At 40.4% G+C, this 13,283-nt stretch overlaps 2 protein-coding genes across 2 annotated transcripts in view; one reads left to right on the plus strand and one right to left on the minus strand.

Annotated features, from left to right (window-relative positions):
- SMIM5 (small integral membrane protein 5) overlaps positions 1-7,404 on the plus strand; it is a 24,930-nt gene extending 17,526 nt beyond the window's left edge. Inside the window, exons 2-3 of the mRNA XM_018561538.1 lie at positions 5,801-5,958; positions 7,000-7,404. Of these exons, the coding sequence (XP_018417040.1) occupies positions 5,832-5,958; positions 7,000-7,097 (225 nt within the window). The 5' untranslated portion in view covers positions 5,801-5,831 and the 3' untranslated portion in view covers positions 7,098-7,404. The remainder of the gene's footprint in view (positions 1-5,800; positions 5,959-6,999) is intronic.
- RECQL5 (RecQ like helicase 5) overlaps positions 1-13,283 on the minus strand; it is a 74,214-nt gene that overhangs the window by 45,649 nt on the left and 15,282 nt on the right. The window lies entirely within an intron of this gene.

Raw genomic sequence — 13,283 nt, forward strand, 5'->3', positions numbered from 1 at the left:
CTGCTCCTCCTTACTTCTTCTCCCCGTGTCCCTGTGCCGATCGTGGATGTAGGCGGGCGGTGAGCGTGAGGTGGAGAGGAGGTGCGGTGTGTGGATGCGGGGGCGGGTCTGGCAGCGGCGAGCGTGAGGTGGGGAGGAGGTGCGGCGCGCAGTGTGTGTGGAGCCGTGAACAGGGCCAACTGATCGATGCCGAAGCCGATTAAATCGATGATTGAAAACGTTGACAACTTTTTCAATTATCGATTATAATCGATTTAGTCGATTAGTTGTTGCAGCCCTAATTATTCATATAGGCTCAGCTTACATACATATGGAGATATTTATCAAATTTGCCACACAGCAAGAGATGATAATACAAGGGTGCAGTTTAAGGGTTTGTTCTCGCCATGAACTGCACATTCCGGATGTGTTTCTACATACACTTTTATTCACATCTTTGATGCATTCTGGTGTGCTTTTTTTAATAACAGCAGATCATGCAAGTAAACCCACAAATGTTATGCAACTGAAAAAAATTGTATGGAGTTGATGTCCGAGACTAGTGGGTAAAAATGGGAAATGCTTAAAAGAACTAATGTCTGCTAAAGGGAGGCTATACCAGCTTCTGAGGCCAAGGGTGTACTCACTTTTACCACAGCACCCCATTACATGAATTATTATTTTTGTTTAATACATTTATTTACATGGCACATTTCATTGTGTTTTTCCAAGTACATCACCTTTATCTGTAGGTACTGTTTGAATGAAGATCTAATGTTTATCTAAAACATACATTGCTGCCACTGTCACATATAAGGTATTTATGAATTTAGTAACGTCAGGAATCCAAAAAAAGTAGTTATTCCTCATTTAAATGTATCCCGTTAGTGGGCACAAAGTATTACTTGTGGATATTTATAGTAGTCACAGGACAACTGGCATTGAGTCTTACCACAGTTCTTTCATACTTATGGTCAATGTTGCTATTTCTAAGAACGAGTGTTAGCTTTTTTTTTCCTTTTTATTATGTGGAAGCTACTTCACCAGTTTAATACAAAAACTCATTATGTCTTGGGTATGGCTTCACTTGTGGCCAAAGTTTCTTTTTAACAGCAAATAAAAACCTACACATTATCCCAGTAATATGTTTGCTAAATAGATGTTCCAAGGTTAACACTATTCCTTGAGGGCAGATCACCTTTCTTTGTTTACTGTCTATGCACCCAGAGCCTGGTGGAGGAATTTTGTATTGGTTGTATACAAATAACTAGAAATAAAGTAAATTGTACATGGAGGCCTTAACTTCTGCCCTAGCTTTGCCTGCCGCCAGCCTTTAGACAATAGTGAGGAAGGATGAGAACTAGAGAAGCACAGAAATGAACATTTCAAAACCGAAATGGAAAAAAAAAAAGCCAGGCCGAAACACAAAATGTTTTTTATTCTAACTTTTTTCAATATTTTATTTTTACTTATTTATTAATTTTACCTGAATATTTTAATTTTTTATTAACTTTTAGGGGCTTCGGGGAAATATTAGGGGTCTAAACAGACCTCTGATATTTCCATTTTAAAATAGAAAAATAAGATTGAGGACACAGAGTCCTCAATTCTCTTTTTCTGCAGCCCCTGTTATAAATGAACAAGAATCCTCTATACTGAGTGTTCCTGGTCATTCATAACTTGTGGAGATAGTATATTTACCATGTACACAATCATGAATGAACAGGAATTCATAATTGGGGACAGAGTAAACATACTTTTATTTACAAACACTGAGTGTTTGCACCCGCTCTCCATCCTGACACGCTGTCACAGGAGGCTGGGCGGTGGTAGCCTAGAACCTCCACTAGCAAGTTGATGTCTGTGCCCTTGTTGGAGATTTGCTCCCAGTTTCTGTCACAGCTACAACACCTGGATAGAGAATGAAGGGGAATCTCCCCAGTAAGGCTACAGGCTACAAAGAAAACCAGACAGATTTTCTAACCCTTGCCCACTCAATCTAACTAATAAAAAACAATTTCTCAGGCTGAAATAGCACTTCAAGGCTACTTTGCTGTGTTGACAGTGAACTTTTGGTTTAAAAGGGACCCTAGCACCAGACCATTCATTTCAACAACAATGTTCCCATAATATTATATTTGTATCTAACATATTCTATACATGTTATTTACCTGTAAAAGACTACCTTGTGTAGACATCCAAAAGCCTAGAAACTGCTGCTGGGCTCCGGCGTCTTGGATGTGATGCCCCAGCAGACTCAGAGCTGCCACGCAAGTGACTCTCTATATTATTCCCCTCGCTCCTCCTCCAGTAAGCATTTAAAATACTTGATTTTTTTCTGTGCTTTTACCTGCAAATTTGGTTACAGGGTCTCTTTAAAGTATATAGCCGAAATGCTTTTTGTCTAGCAGACACACAAGAACCTCTATGTTTCAATAGTATGTCTGAAACCTAGCTGACACTTGCCGTAAGGTTAATAATATTCCTTGGGGGACACAAAGAGATTCTGATCTTCTGAATATGCTAAAATAACACAGTGACAGCTGAAGAAACAGCACTTGTGAGTTAATGGCCATGCTGTCTCCATTACTGCCAAGCATTTTGCTAAGGTTGACGCACAACTCATGCTAAAGTCCGCTCTCATAACATGACTGCAAACATTTAGGACAGGGGTGCCAGTGTAAAAACCAGCCCAACGCTGGTCATATTTTTACTCCATAAAACGATGATGCTTTATTTATGTGTCTGTGCCTGCAGCAGCCCTGTGTAATGAAGGTACAGCTCGTAAGGCTGTGTGAAAGTCTCGGCACCTTTAAACATAAGGTTGAAAATTACAACCTGTCAACTAAAAGGTTACCAAATAGGCTTAAGACATATTACTTATTTTTATAAGAGAACATTTGGCAATATTTAATTTAATACAAACATGATACCTAAGGCCTCATTCACACAGGGTGTGTTGCTCTGGGCAGGTTTTTGATACACCCGGAGCTGCAGGAAGAAGTATATGGGCAGCTCATGTATAGGGTTGCCACCTTTTCTTCCATCGAAACCCAAACACTCTAGCAACGCATGGAAAGTTTGTATGTAAATATCACAGTTGACACTATTTTCAGTGGGGGACCAGTAGCCCCCATCTTAATTTTGGTTGCCCCTGTCTGCATGACATCTTGTGTCCGGGTTTCAGCTGCAATGAAACCCGGACACAACATTTATAACCTGGACAGGTGGCAACCCTACTCATGCATATCTATGGAGACGCAGGAGGTGTGCGCCCTCACACGCTGCTTCCCGCAGCTCCGAGTTTTGACAGCCACACCTGTGTCTGAAATTGTACACCGTCGTTCGAAACTCGGAGCTGCAGGAAGCAACGTGTGAGGGCGCACAGCTACTGCATCTCCATAGAGTTACATGAGCTGCCCGCACATTTCTTCCTGCAGCTCCAGATGTATAAAAAAAAACAGCCCTTCACATTGTACGGGACAACACGTTCCATGAGAATGAGGCCTAAAGGTATTTGAAAAACATGGGTGAAAGAGTGGGGTTCCCGGGGAACCAATACACTGTACTGCCATGATGAAAAACACAACAGCTTACACTGACTGCAGCAGGGAATACTAAGGAAAGCTGTATTATAATGTACCTTCATGGTTCTTTAACTTACCACTTTCTAAATGCTTTTCAAAAAAAGCTGCCAAACTGTAAGCTGTTTTTCTCAATATCATCAGAGAAAGCAAACCTAACACTTTTATTTATTTCGCATAAGTATCCATGTATCAAAAAAATACATTTTGTATTTAGTTACCTTGTCATTTGCTGCTGGCAGCAGCCTAAATATCAGCTTTCATCTGTGCTTTGTATTTTAGCTTGCCTGAGCTGATAAAATAGTGCTTGGAGCTGCCTGACTTTAAAGAAGAACTCTGGGCAGAATTCACTCAGCCACTCACCTGCGCTGCTTCGTTTTTGACTAGAGTCAAAAATAAAAAAAAAAGTTATACTCACCCAATCCTCTGAGTCGGCTTGCTCTTAGACCGGTCCTTGGAGCCCTTCTCCCCGTCTGTTGCAGCAGTCTAAGAATCCTTGTGTCATCACATTCTATACACAATATATAGGGTGTGAGGAGACCCGGGGACATACAATTACTGCAGCGGAGCAGGAGACAGGCAGGAGGGTGCGCTGTCACAGCTGGCCGGCTCGAAAGATCAGGCAAGTATAACTCGATATTTTTGACTCGACTAAAAAAGACATATAACCCTTGCAGTGGGTTAATAAAAATTCCTACAAGCCATTCTTAGGCCTCATTCACAAGAGCAGCACATACCAGGGCTAATGTGCAATGTACTAATATATTTTCAGTGCTAGGAAACGGGGATCTTCATATGGTTAAAGTGTGTGACAGGGCAAAATACAAAAAAATCATGAAGTAAATCCCTCTAATAATTATGCCAGATAGGGTTACAGTATACCTTTTTATAAAAATATCTTCTGAACTTGAAGAATGACATTGAGGTAACAGTTATGATTTTCTTAAAGTGCATGTCCGGGGCAAAAAATAAAAAATAACATGCAGAACATTGCTGCAATACATAGATATGTCCCCATATTTATCCCATCAGACACCCTGAAAGTACAGTATAATACCCGCTAATCTGCCAGAAAGCACTAGTTGTGGGCTGATAAAAGACAGCTTGTATCTGTGAGTGGTGTCAGCCCTGCCAAGTTGTTTGCTAAACTTCACAGACCCACCTGCTCTCCCAGCTCTCGTTCTCTAGTTCCAAAACAGAACTGGGAAGGTTCATTGCAGGAGATAACACAAGAATTGTCAGAAACAGGAGAACTCTGAACTTCTGACATAATCAACAGGGTTTTGTTTTTTTTGCAATTATTCAGCAGATATAACAAAATACATTGAATGGTTCATGTAATGGACCCAAAGGGAACAAATAAGAGCAGTTCATTGTTAGGGTTTACATGCACTTTAAATCATGTGAACGCATGCATATGGGTTGAAATGCCTTTAAATAATGTAAATTGATGCTAATGTGTTAATGTACATAAAAGCACATAAAGGGAAAGATAAAGAAAAAGCCTAAACATGGATGTCAGACTCAAATCTTGCTACTTCTCAACACTGTATTTGATGCTGAGGAAAACTACTTGTGTGAATGGGACCAAAAGCACATATGCATGTGTGTATTGCAGGGAAGGTGGGCTCTCATTTACTACAGGGTCTATAAGTACTACAGGGTCCATAGGTACTACAGGACCCATAAGTACTACAGGGTCCATATAGGGTCTATAAGTACTACAGGGTCTATAAGTACTACAGGGTCTGTAAGTACTACAGGGTCTGTAAGTACTACAGGTTCTAAAGGCACTACAGGACCCATACGTACTACAAGGTCCATACAGGTCTGTAAGTACTACAGGTTCTATAGGTACTACAGAACCCATAAGTACTACAGGGTCCATATAGGGTCTATAAGTACCACAGGGTATGTAAGTACTACAGGTTCTATAGGTACTACAGAACCCATAAGTACTACAGGGTCCATATAGGGTCTATAAGTACCACAGGGTCTGTAAGTACTACAGGTTCTACAGGTATTACAGGACCCATACGTACTACATGGTCTGTAAGTACTACAGGACCCATAAGTACTACAAGGTCCATGTATGGTATATAAGTAGTACAGGGTCCATAGGTACTACAGGATCTGTAAGTACTACAGGGCCCATAGAAAAAATTTAAATAAAGCATAAAACCACTGGCATACAAGTATAGATTTTGATTCTGTATCCTTTTTTTGTATTATTTCAGGCAGACTCTGCCAGAACACCTTTGTGCCACCATGACTTCTCAAGATTTAAAAGAAGAGGTGGCGAAAATGGGGGAAAAACTTCTGATCAAATTAAAGCAAATCCCTCAGGCAGACACTGTGGAAATTATTTCATTCACAATCATAATTGTTTTTATTGGTGAGTAGAGCAAATGGTGATTTTGGAATATTCATGCTCCTGTTTACTTTATAACTATTCTATATAAATCTTTCCGCAGTTATGTAAAAGCATACATCTCACTTAAAGAGATTATTTTCCATTGTAGGCAAAGTGGCAGCCTCTGTAAGAAGGTAACAATCGCCCCCCCGTCCCCACTGCATTGATATTTGCCTTACCAGCGATTCCCTGCCACTCCTTCCTCCGTCAGAACTGGCACCATTACATATTGTCACCCCCCTCTGTCACGTGACAGCATTTGGGCCTAGTGATTGTCAGTTAGCTCTGAGAACAGTCACATGGAAGGCGGTCACATTCTGCCCCGTACCCTGATGCACCGAGTATTATGCACCAGCTGACATAGAGGTAGGAGCAGCAGGGAACTGCTGAAGAGGTGTCAGTGGGTTGGCTGTCAGTGACACTGTCACTTTGCCCTAAATGAGCAAAGCGAGAATGTCTATTTAAAGCAGACAGCCTAAGGCCATCTTCTCATTCAAACAGCCTGGAACAAGCCAATGGTGCATTATATAGCACATGCATTTAGCATTATGTAGCTGCTCTTTTGACTAGGTCAACTTAGCAATCCATTCATATCAATTGGTTATCTCTTTAAGTTCATAGACTCTGCCCCGCCATTAACACCAATAACCAATCCTCTAATCAAAAGCAGGAGTGAGTGGGATGCTATCAGAATACCGATTGGCACCTGTGAGACTCGAAGAACGTAGGGTACCCAGATAATTGGATATTAGGAAGTATTCTATTTCTTATCATGTAAAATTACAATTTTTGTTTCATAGTTGGGAAAAGAAAGAACAAAAAGACCATTTTAGCTGTCACTTCTTTCTGTGCATTAGAAAAATAAAAGCAGGTTGTTGCAACCGGCAAAGGTCCAAACTCTTCATTGCTCCAATTTTGATAAACAAATCCCTATTATACACTTTTATATAACTCATAGGTAATCCTTAGATAATCCACACCCACTACAAACAATAAAGTGTCTGTTTTTATTTTCTTTCACAGCTGCAGTGTTGGTGATCACAAGCGTAGCATGTTCTGGCTGTTGCTGCACCAATAATAAGCACCGTGCTGTTCGGGTTCAGCCAAAAGGCGAGGTGTGAAATCAAACAAGGAGCCTATTTTCCGAGTGCCTTACTTTACCACTTGGATCAACCAAATGCAGTGAAAAAAATTTAATTTCAAGATTACATAGAATGAAACACTGGACTTTCTTTTATTAGACAACTGTGCCACGACTGCAACTACGTACTATCATATATACTAACATAGATCTGAGAAGAAATGCGAGCCAAAGACACTAAAACACAACACAAGCCACCTACTGATACCAAAGACCCCTCCATGATTCCGAAGATGTCATTCTTCTGGCTTCTCAGGGAAAATACATATAACCATCTATCACCTATGCCAGGGGTGGGCAAACTCCAGCCCATCAGCTGAGGTGCAACTACAAATCCCATGAGGCATTTCAAGACCCTGACAGTCACAGGTATGACTCCCAGAAGAAGATTCATGATGAGATTGGTAGTTTCACCACAGCCGGAGGGATGGAGTTTGCGAACCTCTGACCTATGCTTTAGGCTCAATTATAAATGGCAAAAGTAGGCTTGTTATGTGTGGTGTAATGCAACAATTTAAATATGTGCCATAAAATCTGTAAATAAACCCTATTGTTTAGATGTTTGTAAAGTATTTGTGTTGCGACTAGGACCTGTCTCAGATATCGCCATGTGCATATTTCACAAGCACTTTACTTCATTGATTTGAGCATTCGACAGAGGAACATAGTTTGACTAAGCTAAATGTCCTCAATCTTTGGTGCCCACATCTCTGCCTGGATAATCCTCTCACACAGAATACCTTCTTGTTTTACTGTTCCTAGCTTGGTCTACAATATTGTGACAATGTGTAAATACTCTATATGGCCAAAGGTTTGTAGATACACAACCATCGTACCAATTTGAGCGGACAAAAAATGTGGACCACCCTCAAAAATAATACTACAGTTTACTAAGGCATTTTAGACAACTTGGGGCTTCCAGACTTGAGTCAAAAGTTTGGTGGAAGGCCCCTTTGTTTTCCCAGGATAAATATATCCCTGAGCACAAAGCTGGCTCCATAAAGACATGGTTTGATGAGTTTAGTGTAAAAGGAACTTAAGTGACCTGCACGGAGCCCTAAACATAACCCTAGTGAATACCTTTGACAAATCGGAACGCCACAATGAGCTGGATCTTCTCATCGAACATCAAGTACCTAACCTCACACAAATGCTTTGGTACATTCCCACAGGACACACTACAAAATCTTGTGGAAAGCCTTCCCAGATAAGTGAAGACTGTTACAGTTGCAAAGAAAGGGGGGCCAACATCTTTCTAAAACCCATGGTTTTGGAATGGGAGGTCTTACAAGCTCATATAGGCGTGCTGGTCAGGTGTTCACAAACCTTTGCCCATCTAGTGTAAGCTTGTATGAGATGACTGTGTTGGTACTGGTAATGGGGGAAAACTTGTGGTTGATAGCTATACAGCTAAATGTCACCCATTTGCCTCTGCTGCTTATATGCATATGTTTTCTGTGCCTAAGGGTAAATTCAGGCCTGCCATACAGCATCACATGTGGTAGTATTCTTCCTGCCTAAATATATTTTCTTTCAAAGGGAACCTTACTGTTCCTACACAGCAATATCATTCCAATAAAACCCAACTACTTCTAAAACTTCAGAGAAAGACGCAGATGGCAATAAAAGTCTGACATAGGTTCTAATCTATGTAATTGAGATGAGTAGAAGGGGAGATGTTTGTATTCCAAGCTGAAAGAGCAGTCTAAGGTGACAATTCTGATTCTTCATAAGTGTAGTGCAGTATCCACAGTGCTGCTACTCTAGAACAGGAAGTGTGTTACTGGCAGGATCTCCAGGTGAAAAAACTACTGCAACCATCCCATCTATGGATTGGTAAGCTGCAATACATCACATTCGATCTTTTTGGAATTCGACACACTGTTGTGGTAACCGCTGATCCCTAAGTTGCACAGTCAGGTTTATGAATGTATTATGTCTCCCCATTGCTATATTCCTCCATACACTAAGATATGAACCATGCTTGCATACTTTTCTTATTAGTTACTATATTTGTGATAACTCTACAGCTGTGTTACCAACCATTATTATAAAACATAGATTTACAAAATTGTATATTTGCATTATAAAAATGATTGTACTAATTGCAGTTTATATACAGGTTTACCTATTATATCTATATACATTTTGTTTCTTTAAAACTATTTGGTAAGCCATATGGGTGTTTTACAAGGCAAACAATGTGCCTATTAAATGTCAAGTTTGTTTTATTATACTACTTTACAAATTGGCACTGTGAGATCTTGCAAGATTGTGCATTCTTCCCCTAAGAAAAGATCTTCCAGTCATTTACACATATCCTATCTGTTTTAATCTTTGTTCACACGGACTCCAGCTTATAGAAGAGCAGTGGTTACAGCAAGATGTTGCAAACCATTTGCAAAGCTTTCAATAACTTTAAGCAGCTTTGTTAAAACCTTTTATAAAAACTACAGGTCCAATAAAGGGATGTTAAACAAAGATCTTAATGGGAGCATTGACTGTCTGTTCTCAAGACTTAGCACTATCTCTAATTCCACAGTCTGAAAAAGTCTATTAACGTTTTTACTTGATATTCCTGACCTTTAAAACTATCTACCTCATTTTAGAAAACACAGTTAAAGAAGATTCAAGTACTGGGGGAAGACTGGCCTGTTTAAGGACTAGTAAAAAAAAAAAAGCAAAAAACAAATGTTTTTGTTCTCTATGGCCTTGCCTGTAATTGCTTTTTAGAATAGCTGGTGCTTAACACCAATACAATTAGCATGACTGCCTGAAAAAAAACGTCTAAAGATGGCCATACAAGTTGCAGTTTTTAGTCATTATCAACTATATTCCAACCAGGAATTGCACATGCAGTTGTAAGTAATTGACCACCAGAATTAATTTATTCTCCAAACTGGGATAAAGAAAATTTACATTACCATCTTGTCTTGAATTGCAATTGTAATTTCCTCCTTACTGTATATTGTAAATCGCTGCACAATCTGTCGGCACGATATAAATCCTGTATTATATTAATAATAATTTACAATCGGCAGATGACTAAAAGAAGGGGAACAAGCTCTGCCCCAAAAAACAGCCAGAAAAAGGACTAGTCACCAGCATTGTCTGTGGTCTTCCTGTAGCTGCTCTTTTCCCTATTACTGACTTACCATGCTTTGTTCTGCTTTGTCTCTCTATGTGAAAGTAGCCATATGGGTAAAGGCAAGGCTTTGCTTCCCCAAGTCACAGCTGCCCCTCTGATGCCTGGTGAGGGAACATTCAAGAAGCAGCAGGATGAGTGGGGAAAGCACAGATAATCAGAAAACGTGACTGAATTAATAAATGATGAAGCAGAGGGATCCTTGCACTGCATATTGTCATGCACAGCAAACAAAAATCACAGTGAGCGATACAGCAGTGTTACCACCAAATCTCACTCTGGTTCCCATAACGCTAGCAGTCAAATGCAGCAGTGCCTTAGATCTCTTGCTGCAGACATAAAGCTATGAGGCTGTAGTCAGTGCCTCAGCAAAAGAAGTGCACTGATATTTTTTTAGCTGAATGCAAGACAAAAGGTAAATTGTTCAATGTACTGCATAGGGGAAGTTAACATTTTTAGATGTTTCCTATAAGGTTCAGGGCCAGTTTAAGGACGATATAGCACAGCCGAAACAGTAACAATAAAAGAGCAGGCTCACTCGGCAAAATACAGAAGTCCTTCAAAATGAAATAAGCTGCATAGTAAAGATAAGCTTGGAACCTAGCATAACCTATAGAATAATGTGCCCAGGCAAAAAACAGTATGTATGACAACAAATATGAAAATAAAGTATTCATATTCCAGTTGAATGTACCAAAACATACAGCAACTATACGGACGATACCAACAATCAGTAAAAGATCATTTTAGATACTAGTGTCGAGTGAAACAATAAGATGAATATTTCCTGTCAATCATTAACAATATTGCGGCACAGATGATTCAGAGACGTGCGGTATATGACTTACAGCCTACGGGAAGGTTGTACAATAAGCATTGTATGTGCAAAAGAACCTCAAAGAATCTGATTGTTCCAAAATGAACATTCAGGAGCTCTTGTTTATGGGTAGTTGTAATGTGAGTCTCAGTGGAACTTTCAGTTGCATACAAATGCTGGGGCCGAGAACAAGATGCCAAGTATTTGAAAGCCTGTCGAAGGTCATCTTGTAAACAGTAAAAAAAATACAGCAAGTCAGAAAAAGCAACATGGGTATGTCAGTTGTGATACACAGGAAATAAGCAACAGGGAGCTTCTTCAGAAAGAGAGTCAAAATATAACTCTTAGGTAAGTGATGAATCCTATAGCCTTGTAGGTTTAAATGTACCTGATGATTCTGGAAGCAGAGAGAAGAATTGGTGCAGCACAGCTTCAAAATGTACACTCCCAGTGACCTTGTGAGGCACTCTAGGTTTTTTGCCAGGAGAAAATTTCATACAACACAGATTAATGTAAAAGTAAACTTTGTTGCCTGGAAATGCTCTTCCTTAATACGTCTCAGTGTACCTGACAACTGTAATATGTTGTGGTTTCCACAACATGATTACCATTTTGGGTGACTCATCAGTTTCCTTTTTATGTTTTCTTATCTACTCATTTGATTTTAAAGGAAATCTGCACCGAGAGGAACATGTAGCCTGCCACTTCTGACCTCCTTTTCTAAAATTGCTGCTTAAGGTCACCCTGTCATGGGGCTGCCATATGCTTTGAGAATGTTAGTTCCTAGGCTGTTATGCTGTTGCTCTGACTTTAAATATGTTTGTGTCCCAGTCCAAGAACAAGCCTGTTGTCCAGGCTTGTGTTCCCAGTCCAAGAACAAGACAATTGTGATATTTTTCTGACAATCATTCAGAGCATGCTTGTTGCGGGTTTGTGATTCAAAAGTAGTGCAAGGATATATATACTTCTCTCATGACACTTGGACTGGCATTCTTGTTGACACAATGACTTCAATACTTTCTGAGCTCTTGTTGCTTAATAAGTATGTAGATCAGGAGTTATGACTTTACTTGCGCCATATCTGTTCTAGGCTTGTGATTCAGAAAGCACTGAAGTCAAAGCACCATCATATAAATAATAACAAGTTCCAGAGCAGACATCTGATAGAAGATATTAAGTGTATGGAAACAGTAGCTTTTCGGACCTTAAAAAAGAAGTGAACTCTAGAAGCTACAGTATAGCCAAAAATCAGGCAGGCAAAGGGCCAAGGACTAGTCACCAGCATTGCCTGTGGTCTCCCTTCAGCTGATCTTTCCCCCCATCACTGACTTACAATAGGCATGTTCAGTTCCTAAGGCAAGCGCTGAGTAGCTGATCTGTAGCACTTCAGTTCGCTACAGCAGCTTCACTGAATGCTTCGGCTGCACAGTGCCAAGCAAAATGGAGGAAGATAATATTATTGACAATTTTCTAACAAATATTTGGTGTGCTCATTCACCAAAATAATACATTGTAGGTTCACCCACGGGGTTCAGGCACCTTTCTCCAGTGCTGCCAGGTGAGCCCACCGTTAATATAGCCGCTGCTGTTCTGTGCCCACCTCTCCATCACACTCAGCGCTCTGCATCCACATTCACTTCTGCTGCAAGTTCTACGCTAGTAGTGCTGAGCACTGACATACAGCACAGCGTTCATCGGCAATTTGCTAACTCAGCACTCGCAGTGGCTAAGCAACTGAACATGCCTCATGCCTTGTTCTTCACTGTCTCTCTGTGTGAAGGCGGCCATCTTGGTAGAGGCAGGGCTTTTGATTTATGGCTCCAAAGACATGCTGGAAGGTTAATTGGCTCCTGTCTAACTTGGCCTTGTATGTATGCATGCATGTGAGATAGGGACGTCCAGGATAGCCCGCCGAATGCCCTGACAGTTTGTGTGTCCACCGAACACATGAACTGCCGATGTTCGAGTCGAACTCACAGTCGCCTCGAAAATCGAGCCCATCATTATTTATAAATACCACACATTTAACATTTGTAAATAATAAATGTGTGATCCGAGAGCTTCCAGCAAGAACAGCAGGGAGCAGTACAGTACTAACATTATGAAATATCACTCCAAATCCCATGAGACTAACAGTAAGAGGCAGCAGTGCCTGATATCTCACACTGCATACATACAGCTATGAGGCTGTAGGCACAGGAGTA

The sequence above is a fragment of the Nanorana parkeri genome, unplaced genomic scaffold (assembly GCF_000935625.1).
Source record: "Nanorana parkeri isolate BGI_ZX_2015 unplaced genomic scaffold, ASM93562v1 scaffold529, whole genome shotgun sequence".
In the NCBI taxonomy this organism is placed as follows: Eukaryota; Metazoa; Chordata; class Amphibia; order Anura; family Dicroglossidae; genus Nanorana; species Nanorana parkeri.